At 28.6% G+C, this 23793-nt stretch overlaps 1 protein-coding gene across 7 annotated transcripts in view; it reads right to left on the bottom strand.

Moving 5' to 3' along the window:
• Positions 1-23793, bottom strand: part of LOC122511383 (lachesin-like) — a 493244-nt gene that overhangs the window by 208702 nt on the left and 260749 nt on the right. For all 7 annotated transcript variants that reach the window (XM_043626583.1, XM_043626584.1, XM_043626581.1 and 4 more), the window contains one exon: positions 13316-13523. In XM_043626583.1, coding sequence (XP_043482518.1) covers positions 13316-13514 — 199 coding nt within the window. In that variant the 5' untranslated portion in view covers positions 13515-13523. The remainder of the gene's footprint in view (positions 1-13315; positions 13524-23793) is intronic.

The following is a 23793-nucleotide window of genomic DNA, read 5'->3' as shown; positions in this document are numbered from 1 at the left end:
AGTTAAAAAATGTACCAATTATCACAAATTGTCTTTTTTTGCTAAAATTATTTTTCAATATTATTATGTTAAATGACATTTATTGTTAGTAATATAATATTTATATGAAAATAATATAATTATTACAATAATAACTTATTGTCATTAAATGTGTAAATACATATATATTAATAACAATACTGTTTATTATTAATAATAATAATTAATATATTCACGTTATATTGAATGAACGCGTGAGAAGCGTGTAAATTTGGGAACAGTGGAAGCAGTCTTGTTCAGTCCTGCTTTCGGCTTCCGCAGCATTGATTGAAGATTGAACGCCAGTCTTCAACAAAGACTGAGCGTCAGGTTTACATCGATGTTACTATTCCGGACTGAAGCAGCCTTGCTTTCGCTGTCCCACCAAGCTTCAACTAATACTGACCAAGCCTCAATCAAGCTTCGTAAAGCCTGAACTCACTGTCAGCTCGCGCCTGGGTTATAATGATAATTGAAATTTTGATGAGAATTTTTAAATATTTTTGAATACAATTAAATTTCTGCAATCATTTGTAATTTCTCTAAAATTCTTTAAATTATATTGTACAATTTACGAACTTTTCGTCCTTTTTTAATCAAATTACGGACTTTACGGACCTTTTTTATAAAGAAAACGGACTTTAAAGGACTTGAAGCGAATTTACGGACCTAATTCGAGCCCTGTAAGTTATATTCAAGTTTGTAAACATTGTCGGAGCGTCTGTCCCTTTTTTCTACCCTTTATATGTTTAATTATTTTGAAATTGAAATACTCAATAGTTTCCTCAAAAAAAATCCCTAAAATATCGACTTTTTCGGCTATCTACCTGGATGTAACCCCTTAAGTATTTTTTGAGAAAAAGTTCTCTGCTAGTGTCAGAATCGTATGTTGGAGATGAAGAATGAAGAAAAGGCAATAATTTAATCAAAGGAGGAGAAGCGAAGTAGTATATAGAAAGGATTCGTAGTCTTCCGGCAGAACATATTAATATCTTGAGTTTTGACATTTCAGGACGCTGAGGGGATGGTGGTACAGTCGGCGGAGTAATCAGAGGGCTAGATTAATTGTTTCCATGGGAGTCTTGCCCTGAGATGCAGACACAAGCGCGCAAGACTCACGCCAACATTCGGCGATTTCGGCGATTGTGTTATAATACCAACAGGCAACATAATACGGATGGTGCCATAATTCAAGTGTCGCAATACTAGGCCGTTTGTGCCAAGTATATTGCAACACAAGTTCTACTGAAAATCTATTAGATTTTCCCGTCTGTTTCTCCCGCAGTCCCGCCTTTCTGTTGCATCAAAATCCGTCTCCTATTTACCGTGTCGCAAATAGAGCAAAACCACAGGGATTTGACTTTTATTCGATTTAAAGCTACGAAGGAAAACTTCCTCAGAAATGGAGAACCGTTAGAGCTGAGTGGACGAGAACTGGGGTTCAATCGTATAATACGCTGCGACCTTTTCAGCTCCTCGATACTTATCGCGACATCCTCTTTCGACTTCTTCAGTTTCAATGATTGTACACTTAACACCACTTGTAAATGTCAGCACAATTTTATTTTTTCATTGGTAGAAGAAATTATTTCATATATGGATTTTCAAAATGAAAAATAAATTATTGATTCGAGTGAAAAATTTTTAACTGTAGGAAAATTAATACTTCCTCTCGTAAATAATATTAACTTTCTATTTTCATTACAAAATTAATCAATATCTTTTCTTTGGATAAATGTCATTTTATATGTCATTAAACATTTCAAAATGTAAAAATATTCTGTTTATATTGGTAAAAGTATCAAAAATAATTCTTTTCTCGACAATTGTGATTTCATATGCGACATTAAAAATTTGAGAATGTATTCTATTTATATTGGTAAAAGTGGAGAAAAAAATTCTCTTCAAATTACGTATAAATATTGGAAATTATTTTTCTTTCTGTCTCATCCATATTCAAGTATAATAATATAAATGCCAATTATATAATTATAAATATAGTTGTTCGATTTGACAGTAAATTGTATTATTTCAAAACAATGAATCGATTTTTCTTTATTTTTATTTTAGCTCATAGTTATATCCAAATTGATTTTCAAAAAGACAAGTTGGATGTTCATTTTAATTCAAGTTTCTTCAAATTCATATTGTTTGTAAAATATTTCCTAAAAATATTCCAGTACAGTCGATCCTGTCGGAATGCAACTTTATTCTTGAAACTCTTATGTATTCAAAAATTTCCAACATGAGTTATTTTCACTTAGTTACCGAATATTGAAAAATATTACAAACAATTTTTTAAGGATTGTTTACTGTAATAAAATTTAAAAACTCGACTTGCATTCCGACAGGTTTCACTGTATTACACTGTAAAAACAAAGTCTTCCTTTAAGCCCGAAATTTGTCTTTTTTCAAGGTGTAAACGGAAGTAGACCATATTGGCTGAATGTCAGTAATGATTAGAAGTTTAAAAAGAATACTCCCCAATTGATATACAAGTAAGGTGTTAAATGAACTGAAATTCAACTGTAAGCTAGTAAGAAGGCTAAAATTTAGCCAAACCATCTAGCTAAATTTCAGCCTTCTTACAAGCTTACAGTTGAATTTCAGTTTATTTAACACCTTACTTGTATTAATTGGGGAGTCTTCCGCTTACACCTTGAAAAAAGACAAATTTCGAGCTTAGGGGCCGTACACATAATACGTCACGCGGCTAGGGGGAGGGAGGGGGTCTGAGAATTGTGACTAAGTGTGACATGGGGGAGGGGGGTGAACTCATGTGTTACGTCACGATCTTTTAAATTCAAAGATTATAAGAAATTATATGTGACAATGTCACTTTTTCTAAATAAAACAAGTTAAAAATGCTTTAAACTATTTAATATCTATCACGTACCTGTTTAACATCTATTGGTATATTATTTATAATATGATAAATAATATATTCTCTTAATTTGAATCAGTTAAAAATCATGGTTTTAACTGACAATCAGCAGTGACTGACTTTTTGCTTCTTAATCAGTTAAAAATAATTGAAAAATTATCCACAAAACATTATTAAAAACATTAAACATTATTTGCTTGCATACTTCGAAAAATTTACTTGCAAAGTTTATTTTAAAATTGTGTAAAGATTTAAATTTCTCACTCCAATAAATGTCTATCGTCAAATTTTCTTAAAAATATAGCTTGAAACTTTCCTGAACATTTGAATTATTGCATTTTCGACCATACTTTCGTGAAAATTTAAGTTAAATTTTCAGGAAAGTTTCGCGCTAAACATTTATTGAAGTGGGATATTTAAATCTTTACACAATTTTCACTAAACTTTGCATTTAAATATTTCGAAGCTTGCGAGTAAATCTTTAGTAAATTTTTAGGAAAGTTTCGGTGCTATGTATAGGTAGTTAAACGTGACTAATTGAATCAATCAAAAACAATTGTATTGAAACATCAGTTATTTTTAACTAATTGTCAGAAAAAAATATTACTGTTTGAATTAGTGACTGACTTTTTGCTTCTACCCGTGTAGAAATTTTGGCAGGGGCCTGGCCGGGCCCAGAACGGGCTTCCCTAAACCGGGGTGAAACAATAAAACCGACCGGGGCCATGGCAAAAGCCCGATTTGCCCCCGATTTGCCGAGCTCCCAGACCGGGCCCGGTCGGGTTCCCTGTTTCATGCGGGGTCTGGGCCCGGGTGGGCAATTTCTGCACGGGTAAATCAAGTATTTTTAACTGATTCAATAATTTAGAGTGTAAGATATAATATATATTGTCCAATGTATAAAATTTGCAGTGAAATTTATGTTTGTGACGTGACGTAGGGGAAGGGGGGGGGTTCAAGATTTGTGACGAAGTGTGACATAGGGGGAGGGAGGGGTTAAAAATGGTCAAAAATTGCGTGACTTATTATGTGTACGACCCCATTAAAGGCGGTGTAAAAGTCGATGCGATTTTTCCATTGAAGCTCAATGCAAAAATCCAATCGACTTTGACACCGCCTTAAAGAAAGACTTTGTTTTTACAGTGTATGTTCATATTCTTGAATTTTATTAAAATATCGATTTTTATGGCATATCTTTAAGCGTTTTTATAAATGGTTTGAGAGACAAAATTTTTTGCTCAACATAAATGATGTGTCTTCACTTTGCGTAATAAGCTAATATTATTTTTTGTTATATTTAGTACTTTTGTACGAAAGGGCAAGACCCGTGTAAATAAATAAATAAATAAAATAAACATATGTCACATTTAATTTCTTATAACAAACAACAATTATTAAAACTATCAGTGGAAATTTCTCTCTTTAAGATAAAGAATTAAATGCTAATGCACATATATATTAGGTGAAATTAAGATTATAAAATGTTTATAAACTATTATTTATAATCGAATTAAAATATTAACATACTAATAAAACTAAACTTTCTGTCTAAGATTCACCAATTATAAATATAATTTATGGACTTATATATTATTAATAAAACACGAGTCAAAAGTATAAACCGGCGACGCGACGCGCTATTCAGACTTTTCACGTTTGCAAATTGCGTCCCTTGTGACGTCACAATCAACTGTTTCAGCCTCGCCAGACTTACAGTCAGCTGTTAGCGTACCTTATTAGAAGTTAATTTCATCTTACTTTTTAATAATACCATTGGATCTGAAATTAAGTCCGGTGTATTACAAATAAATTACAAACTGAGTTTTATTTAAGTAAGAGTACAACTAACTTTAATTTTCAGTTAGTTTTTATGATTAAATAAAGTTGATAGCTTAAGATAAGTCAAAAATTAAAACTAGCCACCATTAAATTTAAGACTTAGTTTTTACTGTGTAAGAAATAACACGTATACATTTTTTTAAATAAAATTTTTCCAACTTTAGAGATAGTTCTTTCTAGTGTGCTATTTAGATCGAATAATTTCAAGATTGTTACTTAATTCGTTTTTGATAAATGGAAAAATCGTGGCAGAAAGAAAACTCTTGTGCGAGTGCTCTAAAAAAAGAAACTGTTGCACCTATTTTTATATTGAAACGAATGCGTACAACTTCTAATAAACGAAACAAAAGAAAACCAGTCTAGAAGTTGAAAACTTATCAATCACGACTGTAGTTTAGATTCTACTTTAATAAAATCGGTTGAATTTATATTCTCCGACACATTTCAATGAAAATTATTTTTACTGAAGCTTAACAATTTTATTATATGAAACCTATAGTTCTTTCATTTAACGAAAGAATACATTTTTCCTTATCAAAACAATAAGAATAAAACTAATAATTTTTTCACTATAATCTTCACTAAAATCACGTAAAACTGCCAATTTCCACTGGTATTGATTATAATTATTATTTATTTAAAACTTTTTAATTTTAAATATTGTTCTTGAGTATCATCCCAATGGGAAATGCCAGTGTAGTGCCGATGTTCACCACTGGCTTAGTACTCAGACGATTGTTCGGCGTAGTCTAGCCGAGCCTCGATAATTAGTGCTGGCACAGTACAGAATTTTTGTTTCGCCAAAGCTTGGACAAGCCACGGCGGCAAGTGCTGGCTGAGTATAGAAAAATTGTTCACGACGCTCTTTGCCAACATTGCTTTTTTGACATAAACTTGAAAAAAATTATAAAAAAGTTTATGAATGTTTATAAATATAAATTTATTGAAAAAATTAATATTTTACTTTTCAGTTGTTCATTTTTTATTTTTATTAAATTTAATAATAATAATTTAACATAATTGTCTAATTTTGTAAATAATAAATTATTTGAACAAATTAAAATTACCACGTAATTTAAGAATTACGTAAAATGTTAAATGCAATAAGTAAAGTAATTTAATTTTTAAAAATTTAGTTTAATTTATTTTATTTCAATTTATTATTTCTACCGTATTCCTATTTTTTCTCATCTTTGACTCAATAATTGTATGTCTGAATGATACTGAGATATTAATACTTTACTGTACACATGTGTCGTTAGCATAGTGGTTAGAGCGTTAGTCTGTTAGTCCGTAGGTCGTAGGTTCGATTCCCCTCGTCAGCAATTTTGTTTATTTTCATAGGTTTGCGATATTTCTAGATTCCAATCGTTAGGTACTAAAATATGAAAATCTAATGCACACTTACTGTAATTGTTTATTATTTAATTTTTAAATGTTATAAACAATTTTTTTCTACTTCATTTACTATATCCATTGTTAGTCTCCATCTTTAATACAATTTCTTTAAGAAGAGAAATGTTTTATGAATAATAACTATTTATTAATGTTATTTACCATTTTGTTGTTAAATTATTTATAATTATGAATTTACGACTAATTAATAACAATACGGCATTTATTGCGGCAATATTCTCAGCCAGCGCTGTCTGGCAGCACTGACAGACAGTACTTCGGCAGCGCCAGACGGCGTTATCATCCCAGTGCCATGCCAGTGCTGGCTCTCAGCCTTGCCGCCAGTGCTGCCGCAGTACTACGCCAGTTGTAAATTTCCCATTGGGATTGCATGACCCGTGTAGAAATTGAAACGTGGTAGTCATTCGGCCCTGATCAGGTTAAATAGGGCCCTGAATTGGAAATAAAACACTTTTTCTGATCAGGCCCTGAAGTGGTGTTTTAGAAAAAGGCCAAATAAGGTTGTGATCCGGGCCTTATAAGTTTAAAAAAATTAAAGCTAACAAAAAATGTAATTGACAAATGTGAATGATGCAAATTGTTTTAATTCTTTTTGATAAAAAACTAAAATTTTGTTAAAAAATATTTGACAAATCAAAACTATGCAGATTTTTTTTTCTTTATTTCTAAATAAATGTAGAAAATTAAGCAAATTTTAGCAAAAAAAAAATAACTTGCATCATTCCTATTTTTAAATCATAATTTTCTGAAAAAATCTGATTTATTTTAAAAAGAAAAAAAATTATATTTTTTTAATTAATTACAATTTTTCAACAAAATGTCAAATTATATTTTTTTATTGTTTATAATTACAATATTAAATTCGTACCTTCAGTTTCAGAAAAAACATATTTTCGAGTTTCATTAGAATCCGCTTGAAAAAATTTAATTTGTTTATACAAATTATGTTGTTTATAATATATTTAAAAAAATCTAAGGTGAAATATGTACTTATTTACTTTTGCATTCGGAAAATAATTATTCAATTCTTGTATGAATCTATATGTCTCTTTACTCTTTTTGAACTTTTCTTCGTATATAAGTCAATCCTGATCAGGGCCAAACCACAAACAGAATTTACTTAAGGCAATTTCTACACGGGCGAGTGACTTTTCTTCTATCAAAATTTTAAATTATGTGGCAGATGAATTTCTTTTGTGCGATAAATATAAATGTACTCTCATATCCAACAGTTTTGATATATTTTTCGAAATATTTCAAATTTGTTACAAAACGCACTTTTTTTTTGCTATAACTGCTTCACATTTTCAATTCGAGTATTAAAATTGGTTATTTTCCTGACAGATGTAAAGATGGCATAATTGTACCTGTCTTCAAGGAAGGTGACGTTTCTAACATTGCAAACTGCAGGCCAATAACAATACTAAATTCTATACCTAAATTGTTTGAAAGTATTATACATGACAGACTGTATTCGGCATTTAAAAGTATTCACTGCAAAAACAGGTGTCTATATTTGAGACACTTTTGTCCTTATTTTTAAGACGTTTTGGGATGTCTTTCAGGAAGACGTTAAAAGTGACTATTTTGGAGACGTTTAAAGTGTCTTCATTCAGATGAAATTTCTGCTTGAATCGATACATAACCTAAAAATGCATGTATGCATTGATATTGCGCGGGAAACTTTCATCGAGACGAGGCAAGACGAATATTACCGAAGATACTCGAATACACAAAATGTCTTTTATTCAAAGTGTCTTACTTCGAAAACGTCTTAAATTAGCAAAAATGACTTAAATGTAGACACTTTTACCGTCTACATTATATGTCTTAAATTATAAGCACTGAAAGTGACTTGTTTACATTTGTAAGACGCAAGAAGTGTCTCAAATTTTTAGACACTTTGCATGAAAGACAGATGAATTAGTCATTTATTCCAGACTAGACGTTTTCGAAACGTCTAATGTCTTAAAATAAGACGTTTCGAAGACGCTAGTTTTTGCAGTGTTCTAATGGAAGAACAGCATGGTTTCTGTAAAAGCCGTTCAGTTTGCACAAATCTATGTATTTATTCTGAGTACATTGCAAATAATTTAGCAACGGAAAAACAAATTGATCCAATTTACTTTGACTTTTCCAAAGCGTTTGACAAGGTTGATCATAAAATACTTTTAAACTAAACTCAAGGTCTATGGAATGACAATTGCGCTCTCTCCTGGTTTGCCTCACATCTACATAAGAGAATACAATATGTTAGAGTCAATAAAATATTGTCTGAGGGATTTTGTGCTTTGTCAGGTGTGCCACAGGGATCTCATTTGGGCCCTCTTCTTTTTATAATTTTAATAAATGACTTACAAAACAATATTAATCATAGTAAATTTTATGTTATGCAGACGATTTTAAATTATTCTCTACTATTTCATTTATAGTATCGGCCACTGATTTGCAGGAGGACATTGAGGGAGTCCTGACATGGTCCAAGAAGAATAATTTACCCATAAACGAAAATAAGTGTTCGGTGATAACTTTTACTAAAAAAAGAAAAAACATTAGATTTTATTATAACTTAAATTCAAAATTGCTAACTCGAGTTTCTAGTTTAAAAGATTTGGGTGTAGTGTTTGACACCACATTAAGTTTCACTGAGCACTTAAATATTACAGTTAACAAGTCTTTGAGAGTTTTGGGACAAGTTATTAGATCATCTCATGACTTCCATAATTTTCTAGTCCTAAAAACTCTTTACTTTAGCCTAGTTAGGCCAATTCTAGAATTTGCGTCTATCATTAAGAACACCATATTATGAATGTAACAGGGTAAAACTGGAGAGAGTTCAGAATCGATATCTCAGATTTATGGCACACCAGCTTAATGTACAATATGATAAATTCTCCCATGACTATAGTGGACTGCGTGCAGTATTTAAAATGCCATCAATTAGACATAGATTTTTGCAGACTGATTTGCAGTTTTTGTATTCAATTATCAACAATAAAATAGACTCTTCCTCAATCTTATCTCTTATTTCTTTATCAGCGCCAGTAATTTGCACCAGAAGTGTCACCACCTTCCGAGTACTTTTCCATAGAACAAATTATGGCGAAAACTGTCCGCTTTCGCGTGTTTTTGCAAAGAGGCGAACTTACACAAAAAAATTGATTTTTTTAATAATTCTAAAAGCGTCTTCGGTAGACAGTTAGCGTTATCGCTAAAAGAGTTGTTTAGAATTTCTGTGTGTGGTGTGTTCGTTTAACTTCAAAATAAAATGTTAAAATTTATTATACTTAAGTTAAATACTAATTATCATTTTATTGTAATAAAGGGTGATTACCAGTTAAATATTTCAAATAAATAAATAAATATAAATTGTCTGAAATAATACAATAATACAAGTACTTGTACCTACATGAACCCGTACAAGATCATATACATTTTCTTGTACTAGTTTTTTTTTCTTGTACAAGTACTTGTACATTTTCTTGTACAAGTTCCAATAAAAGAACTTGTTTCAAATCCGTATACAAGAAATTGTACATTTTCTTGTACAAGTTCAGCTGCTGAACGTGTGCATTTTCTTGTGCAAGATCTTATACAGGGATTTTCAGTAGGGAGAACATACTTTTTTAACGGACGTTTACTTTTAAACACCCATTAAATATAAATAAGTATTCACTCTTGGCATTTAATACTTATTAAATTATTAAAAAAGCAGAAAAGAGAAAATGAAGAATAATTTTAATATAAAACATATATTTTTAAACGCTATTTTAAAATCTTTTGAAAAAAGAATTTTAAATTGATTTCTCGAATTATAAATATCAGTATAAGTAAAAAGTATTTTAAGGTCTACTTAAGTATCTTACTCTAAAGCAGGGTTCGAACCAGTGAAAGTAATTAAAAATACGGACTTTGCGGACAAAAAATATAACCAGTCCGAGTCTTATAAGAGAACATTTTACTTAAAACTATAAAATAAATTTTTCATAACTATAAAACATGAAAATATCGATAACTTTAACATGATCGATTTCTGCATGTTTTATAATAATTAAAGATGACCAAATGATAAAATCATTATCAATTACACTATTATTTTCAAGAATTTTTAACTAAAATTCTTCTTTAAATCCATTTATTTACAATATTCAATTTTACGAAATTTCAATTATTCGTAAATTCTTCAATTAAAATATATATTAGAAAATAAAAACTTAAAATAATATAAAAATAATTCAATTAAACTTTTTCAAAAAAATTAATTTCAAAATTCAATTATTTCTAAATATTCACGCTATATTGTTTTTAAAATTCAATTAAAATTTAAAATTTGAACTGAAATCCATTTTTAAATCACTGTTTATAAGAAAATTCTATTAGAATTCAAATATTTAAATACAAAAATAAAAATTTATTGAATAATTGCAAGTTTCTTAAAATTGAATTCGATTAAATTTGTATTAAAAATAATTGAAATTCTGCAATGAGTTTTATTATTTATGCAAATAATTGAATTCCTAATAAGAATTTTATTATTTACGAAAATAATTGAATGATTGCGAAGAAATTTATAAAAAAATTTGTAAATAATGAAATTCCTGTTAAATTTTTATAATTTTTTGAAAATAATTAAAAGTTTGTGTACCTAGAATTTTAGTAAATTTTTTTTAATTCTTTTGGAAAATTTTATAAAAATAATAGATATTGAAAATCCTTGAATTTTTAAAATTTTTTGAAAATAATTGAATTTTGGAGAAGAATTTAATTTTTTTTAAGATAATTGAAATTTTGATGAGAATTTTTAAAAATTTTTTAACATAATTGAATTTTTGCGAAGAATTTTATTACTTTTGAAAATATTTGAATTTCTGCAATCATTTGTAATTTATCTAAAATTATCCAAATTATATCGTACAATTTACGAAATTTTCGTCCTTTTTTAATCAAATTACGGACTTTATGGACCTTTTTTAAAAAAAACAGATATTCACGGACTTCAAGCAAAGTTACGGACTTTTACGCGATTTACGGTCCTAGTTCGATCCCTACTAAAGCCGAAAAAAAGGTGGTTTTTGTTAATTTTTTCAGAGTATTTATAAAGTCAATTAACATTTGAACATGAGGTGTTTATTAATTATTATTGTTAATTAATTGTTGTCACTAATTATTTTGTACCGGTTGACATTTTTTGTTTTACTAGACGCATCTCACTTTAATAAATATTCACTGAGAAAACATTATACTTGATTCAAATAGAAATATAATTTTCAGTGATTTTGTTTAATTGAAATTAGTTTGTAAGCTTAGTCTCAATATATAGAAAAAATCTACTGCTTTGATTCAAAAATATTATTTGTTTGAATAATTATGGTTAATTTAAATATATTTTCAGTGTGGATTTAAACAAAAATTATGTTTGAAAACTTTATGTTTGATTCAAACTTAAAAGTTGATTATAAATAATTTAAAATTAACTATAACTTATGTTTGAATTAAATATATTATTTCTTTAAATGAACCAAAAAATATTTTTTAATTAAACTTAAATAGGTTTGACTGTATAGCAAAGATATTTTAAGTTTGATTTAAACAAAATATGTTTTAATCAAATAAATCGTTTTCTCAGTGATTGTTTCAATCTTCATTCAATAGAAAAAAACTTCTGAACCCGTGTGGAAATAGCCCGAGGTCGTCCGTATAGAAGTCGGTTGCTGGTCAGGGGCTATAAGGACTAATTTTTCACATAAAAGGAATGTCAGATCTGGTAGGGGACAAGTTGGGCTCAGTTTTTTGAAAGTCTTACTAGGAAATACATGAATTCTGGACAGTTTAGGTTCAACATAAAAAGTTTAAAATTATTATCTTGACATAAAAGTAATATTTCTAAATCCAAAAATTTATTTCTTTATATTAATAAAGTTTTGCCTGCCGCTGAATCTGCATCTTTAGTTGAAATTGGAAATTTTTTATTTCGGCTTCAAAATAACAAACAAAAATTTTAAGTAATCGAATTTGACGAAATTACTTACTCACAAATTTTCAAAATTGCTAAAATCAAATTTTTCAACAAAATTAAAAAATTTGAAAATTTTGACATGAAAATGGCTACAAAAAATTCATAAATTAAAAAATCTATCTGAAACTACTAACTCGTATATTTCAAAGTCGATGAATCCGAATTTGTGAACAACATTTAAAATTTTTAAAACAGTGGCTTCCAATAAATGAAAAAAAATTAAAGTTAATAAATTTGGATAAGAAATGACCATTACGGTTTTTTTTTTCGCTAATTCTTCAGGATACATCCTCTTTTTTGCTGAAGAAACTGCTCTTCTTTTTCTGTTATTAATTCTTAACTTATTTTGATCTCTGATGGTGGTAAAAAAATGACAGTTTTTTAACCCTCAAAATTGACAGTTATAAAAAAATTGAAAAAGATGAATAATAATTTCATGCACGCAAACCTTGTTCGTTGAAATAGGGACAGCGAAAAAGTTCGCTATGACAGGAAACTCGCATACATTTTTACTAATGTTTGCTGCCACAGCAAACTTCTTAGCTGTGGTAGCTAATTTTCAGAGATTTCACAGCAAACATCTGTTTACTGCTGTAGCTAATTTCTTTTTTTCCGTGATGTTATTATCGTAACCTTTTAATTTTCAGTTGCTTTTTTAAGAGCTAGTGCGAGCAATTATTGTTCCAGAATGTCAATTTGACATTTCAATTTGTTTTTGCATATGAAACACCAGTTTAAGTACGAATTTATTAAAAAAAATAATTTTCAAAAAACCCTTATAATATTAGTCGGGCCCTAGTAGGGCGCTCTAATATTTCGCTCAAATAGCCACCGAATAAAATGGTGTTTCGTTTCTGGCTGGGATCCAGCCAGAAGCCGGATAAGTGCCCAGGTTACGTCTGTGTTCACTTCCCATAACACGACTAGCGCCCAACTTTAACACGGGCTCCCCGGCCATGGCACGGCTAGCGCCCAGATTCAATTTCCACACGGGAATATCTTCATTTACCTGATTTGCATATATCTACTCTTTCATATAAGTATAAATGAATATAAATAAATAATAAATAAAAAAAGTGATAAAATTCATTGATGAAAAAAATGAAAGTTTATGAAGTTAATAAATAAAATGTTACACTCACCTACAACGTGTAAATAACCATATTGCGTTTTGGCAGTGACAGTGTTAATCTGGCACATGTATTTTCCCTTGTCGTCCTCTTGCACATCGTTGATATGAAGATACCACGTCCTGTGCTTATCGTGTGACACGGCTATCCTTGGGTTCCTCGTAATAACGTGGTTGTGTACCGTCAAAATAGCACTCTGATCGAAGAGCATCCAAGCCACCTGAAAGCATGAGACAATCGATCGTTCATCTCTAAATGTCACCTGGTCAAATAAGATCTAATCTTCTAAGAACAATACACGAGAAGATAGTGTACAACTTCTCATAATATTCAAATTCTCCATTATCTTTACAATATAATAGCTAACTAGTCCCACTTTCCTCCCGCTCCAAATTCAGTTTACAAACTTTCAAACCATTTTCCGTTTTATTTTCTCGAATTAGAAACAAAACAACTTTTTATGTTGCTTCCAGATTCTAGACTCGAGAAGAGTTCAATTGTTTTACTTGCAAAGTTTTATTGTTTGGAAAAAAATTTGAATATCTATTGAAATTAACATTTTTTTATAACATATATATATAAAGGTCAATTTTTCTTCCGTTGTTAAAGTTTATTACTCGATTATCAGAAGAGTAATAAATGAAACGTTATTTCATTAGTTGTGCAACGATTCGGTGTCTAGGTTTGACACCATCATTGAGTCACTTTATTAAACAATGAAATTATTTTTTAACCAAAAATGAAAAATTACGGACCAATAATTATTACTGACAAAAATATAAGCAGTCCTAGTCAAATAACAGAACATTTTACATAAAACTATAAATTCTCATAACTATAAAACATTGTACTTCTTCAAAATTATTTTCATTTTAATAAAATTATTATTTTCAAAAATTTTTAACTAAAATTCTTCTTTTAATCAATTATTTTTAATAATTTTCGAAAAAGTTCTTTGACAATTTTCAAATCCATTTATTTACAATATTCAATTTTACGAAATTTATTTCAATTATTCGTAAATTCTTCATTTAAAAAATAAATTATTTATAAAAATCCATACTATAATGCTTTTAATATTCGTCATTATTATTATCAAAAATTTTAACTGATAAATTCATTTTTAAGAGCATTTGAATCATAATGACGTCACAGTTTGAGCAAAGCATGTGTTTTAAAGCTGTGACGTCATGATGGTTCAAATGCCCTTAAATCAATTTTTATTAGAAAATTCTATTAGAATTCAAATATTTAAATATAAAAATAAACAATGTATTGAATTATTGAATGTTTCTTAAAATCTAATCCTCATAAAGAATTTTATCAACAAATTTTTAAATAATTAAATTCTTTAGACGAATTTTAATAAAATTCTGAATAATTACTTTTTCCAAAAGTTTAATTAAAATTGTATTAAAAATAATTGAAATTCTGCAATGAGTTTTATTATTTATGAAAATAATTGAATTTCTGCAATAATTTGTAACTTTAAAAAGTTCTTTGAGAATTTTCAAATTTATTTTATTACAATTCAATTTTACAAAATTTCAATTATTCAGATATTCTTCAATTAACTATATATTATTAGAAAATAAAAACTACAAAAAAATAATTTCAAGTAACATTCAAATAAACTTATTCAAAAAAATTAATTCTTCCACAGACATGATGGTTAAAAGTATATGAATAATTCAAACTTTCAAAGATTTTAATATGAAACCTTTTCAAATATTCAATATATTTCTAAAAATTCACGCTATAATGCTTTTAATATTCAATTATAATCTAAAATTTTAACTAAAATTCGTTTTTAAATCAGTTTTTATTAGAAAATTCAACTAGAATTCAATTATAGAATTTAATTACTGAATTAATATAAATAAAGAAACTATATAAAGTATAAATAAAAAAAATATACACGAAGAAAAATTTTCTGTTAATGATTACAATAGTCGAACAGTACTGCTCGGATATGTGACCACTTTTCGTAATGCCTAAAGTAGCTTCGTTGTAACAATTCTGTAAGTCGAACGTACTCATTAAAAATTTATTTGAAATAAATACGAACTAAATATAAGTGAGCACAAAGTCTATGTGACTGATTACAATAGTCTACGTTAAAAGGAAATCTTGAATTCTATCCACATTTGCAGCAATCTAAGGGAATCAGTGATACAGACTGTAGTAGCCTTTACAACAGGACTATTGTAAAATAAGGTGACCGGCTGCCTTACCTTCTTATTTTACAATAGTTCTTTGCAAAGACTACTATTGCTATATTTCTGATTACAAATGACTGTTGTAAAGTAAAAAAAGAAAATTTTCAACTAAAATAATTTTTTTTGTAATTCATAACTTTTAATCATATATTGCACATTAATTTCACTCATTCAAGACTCCCAACTTCAAGATTAATTATACTATTAACCTAGACAATTTTACTAAACCCTAAGTACACAAATCTAACTTAAATACTAAACGCATAACATAATAGCGATCGCTATTTACACATATTTATACATGACTTAAACTTCCTTATATACTAACTGCTATGCAAATTCACCGCTTGCGAGAAAGACTAATACACTTTCAATGTAAAAAAATCACTTCGTTCTCAATAATTAATACAATTATTATTCATTGTTAGTCTTTAATATTGTAAGGTCTATTTTTTATTACATTTCTATAGTAAAAAATTTTTTTTCTAACACACGCACCGAAGGTGCAAGATTTCTTGCCTGTATAAATTGTTATGTAATTTACACAACTTACGTAAGTTACGTAACTTACGCAATTTACGTAAGTAACAAAAGTAAGTTACATAAACAAGTAAGTTAACTTACGTAAATAATGTAAGTTACGTAAGTTGTACTTACATAAACAACTTAAGTTACGTAATGAACGGATTATTGTAAATTGCACTAATTAGGTAACTTACGTACTTCACGCAAGTCATGAATTACAAAAAAAATTTATTTTAGTTGAAAATTTTCTTTTTTTTTACTTTACAACAGTCATTTGTAATCAGAAATATAGCAATAGTAGTCTTTGCAAAGAACTATTGTAAAATAAGAAGGCAAGGCAGCCGGTCACCTTATTTTACAATAGTCCTGTTGTAAAGGCTACTTTCAGTCTGTATCACTGATTTCCTTAGACCGCTGCAAATGTGAACAGAATCCAAGATTTCCTTTTAACGTAGACTATTGTAATTATAACAAGTCTCTGCGTGAATGAGTACAGTTTCCTTTCTGAACCTGTACATCTTAATTATTAATGATTCCAAAAAATAAATTTCAACACGATTAATACAGTGTTTGGATTCATTAAAGTAACTATAGTAATCGCTCCTACTAAATTCTTAATAAATTACATAGTTTTCGTAATCATTACAAAAAGTGGTCACATATCCGAGCTGTATAATATAGACTATTGTAATCATTATGAAAGAAATTTTCTCCGTGTAAATTAAACAATAAATACGTGAAGTAATAACATTTTTTTCTCCTTGTAGGAAGTCAACTTAGGTACGTACAAAAAAGAATTCTTTTATTAATTCATCAAGACTCTTTGATAAATAAAGTACGAAAATTGTGTCTTAAAAAATTCAGAACACAATTCTCAATTGTTTCAGGCAATATTTTATGCACTAATGCTTGGGCGAGATTAATTTTTACAAAATGAAAAAAGGAAATAAAATTTCTTCGTCTTTTTCACAAACGAAAAAGAGCCAATGTAGTGTAAAGAAATGTATTATCGGGTGTGCGATAAAATTGGAAAGAACTAGAAAAAGGACATGTTACATAGAAAAGAAAGTGAAAATCTCCGCGAGCGCGCGCGCACAAGCACTCGTGGAAGCAGATAAATAGAGAGATGGCGAAAAGGCGCAAGGAGTAAATGGCAGAAAGATGGATAGGCAACTACAAAGAGAAGAAAAGAGATAATAAGATCAGTGGCGGAAGATAAGAAATAAAGAAGAAAAGAGGGAGCTATGGGGTGAAAATTCGTTACATCAAAAGTGCAATCGTACGTTTGACCCCTGGGGTATACTATTCCTCGAAACCTATGATCTACAACACCCTCGAAACATTATCCGATCAATGGAAGTTTCAAAGTTATGGATATTCATTCCATAAATTAATCATTCGGGATTTTATATTCTTTGCAAAATTTTTTATTATCGAAACACAAAGTTAAATTTTTAATCAAAAAATGAATTTTTTTATTAAATTTTTTTATTTACTTACTAATGATATGTTTTTTTTATAAATAAATTGGGAAATAATAATAAAATTAAATTAAAAAATAAATCAATCAACATATTAAAAATAAATAAAATTGAAAAACAAATAATTAAATATTTTTCTTACTTTGAAAATAATCAGAAATTATTATAATAAATTGACTTTAAAGATGTACGTGCACGTTTTTTAGAAATTAGAAAACACACTTTTTTTTATATATGAGGCATTTTACGTGAAATGTCCTAAGTTGAAATTTCAACTTCTTGAAAAAAATTGAAACTCGGGGAATTTGTTGTTCTATCAAGTAGAAATGTGACCCAAAAAATATTTTTGATTTTTTCGAAAAATTGGAGGGGGTAGAGGGGGGTCAATTTGACCAATTTTTCCAACACCGGCTACTTTGTGAATTTTTTCTGAACATACTTCTAATAGGAAAAATTTTTTAGAATATGTTTCTGAAAGGTTTTTTCGTCCTCTTTCCAATGGTGAATTTTATTTTTTAATATTTTAAAAATTTACCCTAATTTTTGATAATTAATATTTAATTTTCAATTTCCCAAAAATCGGTCCGTTCACGCAAACACTCAGAAAAAAATTTGTTCGAAACAACCAAATTTTGGTTGAATAAAACCAAATAAATGCATTGCTATACAGTCAACCAAACGTTTGTTTGATTCAACCAAAAAATTTCTTCTAATACGTTTATTTGTATTAACCAAATGGTTATTACACTTAACCAAAAAATTTTATTTAATATAACTAAAAACTTTGTTTATTTCAAGAGAAAAGATTTGTTTGATTCAAATAAATAGTTTTAGTAAACGTATTTGGTTCATTTAAATAAATATTTTTGTTTACTTAATTTTGTTATTTATTTTCCTCTAATAATATTTGAATTTCCTAATTTAATATTTTCTAGTACATATTATTGGTTAATTTATAATTTATTATATAATTATTGATATTTTAAAATTATACATATAATAAATTATAAATTAACCAATAATATGTATACTAGAAAATATTAAATTAGGAAACTCAAACATTATTAGAGGAAAATAAATAACAATTAAGTAAAATATTATATATATGTATTTCTTCATATAAAAAAAATTACTTAATTATAAAAAAACATTTGAAATATTACATTAAACATATTATAATTATGATTTTTATACGTGCACTCAGAAAAAAGTTTATTCAAAACAACCAACTGAAAACTTCACAAAACCTTTTTGTAAATATTCTTCTCACTGGTACAAATTAAATATGCAGTAAGTCAATGAACACAATGTATTTAATATTTATTTAACCGACACTTATAATTTTGTTTCTTTGATTTACCGATTTAAGAAATAAATTTGACGCGAACGCGGACTGTAGACAAGTGAGATCTCCATTTTTAAATTCACACATGTACTTTTTGAGACAAGCAAATATTTTTGTTCGACTCAAATAAAATGATTTGGTTGAATCAAACAAATTTGTGTGTTGTGTCGAACAAACTGTATTTAACTATAAATAATATTCTCTATTCAAAACACAAATTTGGTTAAATGAAACAAACAACTTCAAATAAAAAATTTCTTTCCAATAACCAAACAAATTTTACGTATTTATTAAAATGAACCAAATTTTTATTTAAATCAACAAAATTGTTTTATCGTGACAAATAAAATAGGTTAATTAAACAGTTTGGTTAAGTGAAATAAACTTTTTCTCTGAGTGAAAAAAAGGTTGGATAATACATCCAATTTTTATTGGATAGAAAGAAATTAGCTGTTATATCTATGTAAAATCATATATGATCAAACGGCGTTGGTTCCAGTGACAATTTTAAATTTATACTTATGATTAGTCATTATATCTATTTAGTTGGATACGGTTTCCAACGAGTTGAATGTAGCAGCTAACTGAAATTTGTAAGTCCCGATTCCTACTCTCTAAATTTGAATCAGCGAAAAGTCGCTGATTCACCAGCCCAGAGTATGCAGCTGATGAAATAGCGTATATACACTGATGAAACAGCGTATATGCACTGATTTTCCAGCGTATATACGCTGTTTCATCAGCTGCATACTCTGGGCTGGTGAATCAGCGACTTTTCGCTGATTCAAATTTAGAGAGTATGATGCGCATGCGCTGTCAAGAAGTTGCGACTCGATTCCGACAATTTCGTGCGTGAACGTGAACTGTCAAGACAAAAATACTATAAAGTCCAACGCACAATAGGTTCGCGAAAGTCGTTCGCGAACGAGACACATGAGATAGACAAGGACACAAATATATCTCTGTCCTTTTCTAACTCATGCTTTGCGTTCGCGAACGACTTTCGCGAACCTATTGTGCTTAGGCCTTAATGGACGAAAACACGATACATTTTTTGAAAATAATCGCGCCAACAAACTGTGAACATTTAATAACATTGTTAAACGAAAGTGACTAAGTGAAAGTGAAAGTGTCAAGTAATAAAGTAGCAAAATTGAAATCAAAGTTTGTAAAATTCTGTCTTCGCTTTTACAGAGAATCTTATAGATTATGAAACACTATTATCTCTTAAAGAGAATATGATTTTGATAAATTGATTTATTTGTGATGAGGAACAACCGCTCCACGATGAGGAATACCTAACGCGGAAAACATTTTTAGGTTATGTTTGTTAATTTTAAAGTAAATAAATCATAAAGAGAATTAATTTTCAGTAATAACTAATGATATTTAAATCTTAATTATATCTAAAACATTCAATAAGAATTAAATTAGTAAAATTAAATAAACACATAATTTTATTAATATTCATGTGTAAATTTAATTAAATATGTAAAATATAAATGATTATTTCACTATTAGAAAATAATTGCATTATCCAACTTAAAAGTAGTAATAACAAAAAAAAAACAGACAGTTCACAAACCGACAGATTGGCTCAGTCGGATAGATGCCTGGCGTTGGTGGTCGTTTAAGGACCAAGGGTATAAGTACCCTTGGTTCGCGCCCATTTGGCTTGGTATTTTTCCGGCACGTGAGACAATCTGAGCGGGAGGTTTGACGTCGAGGTATAATGATGTGCACCGTCGATTATTGTCCGGTACACACCATTAGAACTCGACTGTCGATAAACCGGTTGTACTCAGAGAGGTTTTCTACAGTTTCCCTCTTCTCTGGCGAGAAAACCCATTGACGGGTGGTCCAGGCGTAATGCGAGTACTCCTAATAAAGTCGGCTGTAGACGCAAAATTAGGTTAATATATATAGAAAATTTCTAAAAGTAGAATGGTTATGCTTAATCCAAAAAAAGTATTTCTCGGGGACTCTTGTCGAAGTGCGTAAGGCCAATAGGGCAGGAGTATAAACAATAAAAAAAAAAAACAGACAGTTCACAAAACAAATTGGCTCCCCTATCCAACATCTAAGAATCCAATTAAATTGGTTGCCCTGTCCAACTAAATAGATCGCGCTCCAGACACTATCTAAAATAGCTGGGGTATCCAACACATAGTATACTGTATCCAACTATTTTTCTGCGTGTTTTATTTGTAAATAAATTATTGCAAACGAAAGCTGAGGTTTTTTCCTATGGGCATGTAAATTTTCAGAATGCCCTTTTTTTGAGTTATTAAATTTCAAAGAATAAATTGCGGCGCGCTGCGACGTGGTGGCACTGAACCGCGTGGCACCCGTGGTGAGGCGAGGCGCCCGCGACACAATTTATTCTTTGAAATCAGAAACATATTCTTAAAAAAATTTTTTCCATTACAAGTATGTTCAGAAAAAATTCACAAAGTAGCCGGTGTTGGCAAAATTGGTTAAATTGACCCCTCTCTACCCCCTCCAATTTTTCGAAAAAATCAAAAATATTTTTTGGGTCACATTTCCACTTGATAGAACAACAAATTCCCCGAGTTTCAATTTTTTTCAAGAAGTTGAAATTTCAACTTAGGACATTTCACGTAAAATGCCTCATATATCAAAAGTTTTAGGTAAAAAAAAATTTCTGGCAAAGTTTGGAGTCGGTTTACTACGGATTTATTGAATATGTAATACGAATTTTAAATTATAAACATTTAACATTGATTCTTATGGAGATATGTGAAAATCCTTTTAATTAAAAAAAAATGTTGAAAGAAATCCAAATAAATTCATGTTTTTTTTAAATAAGTGCATGGCGATATCACAAATCATTTTCAAAAAAAATTATACTATGTTACCGGAAATATATTAACAAATTTTAGAAAATAGTAACAAAAATATGATCTATTAAATTTTTTAAATAACAAAGGAAGAAAAGAGGCAACGTCACTTTTACACGCGTTATTAAACTGGTAAACAAAAGAACTAATATTTTTATCATTTTATTGTTATAAATGTAAGTAAAATAGAAAAAGGTTTTTTAAAACATTTCCATCCCAACGATAAATTACATGCATTGACATTTTTCTGCATTAATAAAGAATATTCTAATTCTAACCAACTAATCATAAAACAATAACATTCGTTCATGTTTTCATTGTTTTTACAAGGATTTTCAAAAATTAATTATGGAAAATATTTTTTTTAATTATTGTGTGTCATTGGTACTTTGACTTTAAAAACAAAATTTTGCATTAAATTTAAATGAATAAATAATACAAAGCTTTTTGTAAAATGAAGCATTTGGGGAATTGTGGGCCACTTTTTTGGGAAAGTATTTGTTGCTTGTTTTTAGCGATTTAATTGGAAATATTATTAAAATCACTCATAGTTATAGTAATTTAACAAAAACAATTATATTCATTGCGATTCAAGTGATAGAGCTGTTCACTTAAAATGAGTAATTAATTGAGCCTATTTTACTTGTCTAAATTGTGATTCCGATTAATTTTATTTTCTTACTTTTTGTTTTCTAATTTTAAACTAATAATTAAACATTTATAACATTTTTAATATTTCTAACCATTTAATAAATATATTTCATCGTTATTTTTAATTTTGAACTCAATTTAGGCAGTGGCCCACAATTCCCCAACATTTTTAAAAATCATAAAAGTGCTCTCTTTGGTAAAACTGAAATTTCTTTTAGATAAGTGATAATTTTGGTAAACTGACTATAATATATGATAGTTTAGACCTCCTGACATGAAAAATTTGAAAAAAAAATTTTTTGTGCAAGATATTGAACTAAGAAAAAGTATGGCCCACAATACCCCAATCTCCTCTACTTTTGAAAATAATTGAATTTCTGCAATTATTTATAATTTCTCCAAAATTGAATTTTGTTAATGGTTTCAACAAAAATTTTAATTAAAAAATTTTAAATTCTATTATATTTAAAATTGTTAATTTTATTGAAAAAAGGAAGTAAGAAGTTAGCTGCGCGCTTTAGCGCGCGAATTGTTGCTAGTCTATCAATAAACATTTATAGGATTTACAATTATTTTTTAAAAATTAAATTAATTAATTTGGAATTAAATTTTGAAAATAAGCGAGATAATTTTTATCGGAAATTTGTTGTCATTTTTGACCTTATAATGGATTAAATAAGCGATTCGAAATACATTATTTCTGTATAGTAAACAATTCAATTGTTTCACTTGTCTTTTGGTACACTGTAAACATTTTATTTCGAAAAGGTCAATTTTAAAAGAACATATAAAAAAATTGTTGATTACATTTTAAAAATGAGGAATATGTAACTCTCTTTATGCTCAACGAGGCATGCATATTCAGAAAATTATCCACGATATTCAGAAAATAGCTGAGCCATTTTAATTAAAAAAAGATTGAAACAAAAAAACATTAATTTAGTTCTTTGAATAAAAAGTTAGTCCTTTTAAAAAAATCTATTGCAAATGTTTCGTTATGTATTCTTTTGAAACAAATTTCCCGCCACTAATTGAAAACGTAAAACTAAAAATACAAAATATTTGGTTATTTTCAAGCTCTACAACAAAAAGTGCAGAATAAATTACATTTTTTTTAATAAACAACTCTCATATTCTTGTCTGTTATTTTCGTTGCTTCTGAAAAGTATTTGGACTGAAACTTTTGAAAAGTCGCCAATGTACGTACATCGAATTGTACCAGTGGACTATGAAATATTTATGTTTTCCTGTTTCGCGACAGGAGAAAGAAAGAGAGAGAGAGAGAGAGAGAGAAAACGAAAAAGTGAAAAGAGAAATTTTTGTGGTGAAGAAGAGGAAAAATGGTTAGGAACAAAATTTTTCTTGTAGTTTAAAGAAAGTCCTTGGAGAAATAGTGAGAAGAAAGAGT

The sequence above is a fragment of the Leptopilina heterotoma genome, unplaced genomic scaffold (assembly GCF_015476425.1).
Source record: "Leptopilina heterotoma isolate Lh14 unplaced genomic scaffold, ASM1547642v1 Lhet_81, whole genome shotgun sequence".
NCBI lineage: Eukaryota > Metazoa > Arthropoda > Insecta > Hymenoptera > Figitidae > Leptopilina > Leptopilina heterotoma.
The sequence above is the reverse complement of the archived record's forward strand: the minus strand, read 5'-3'. Positions and strand labels throughout refer to the sequence as shown.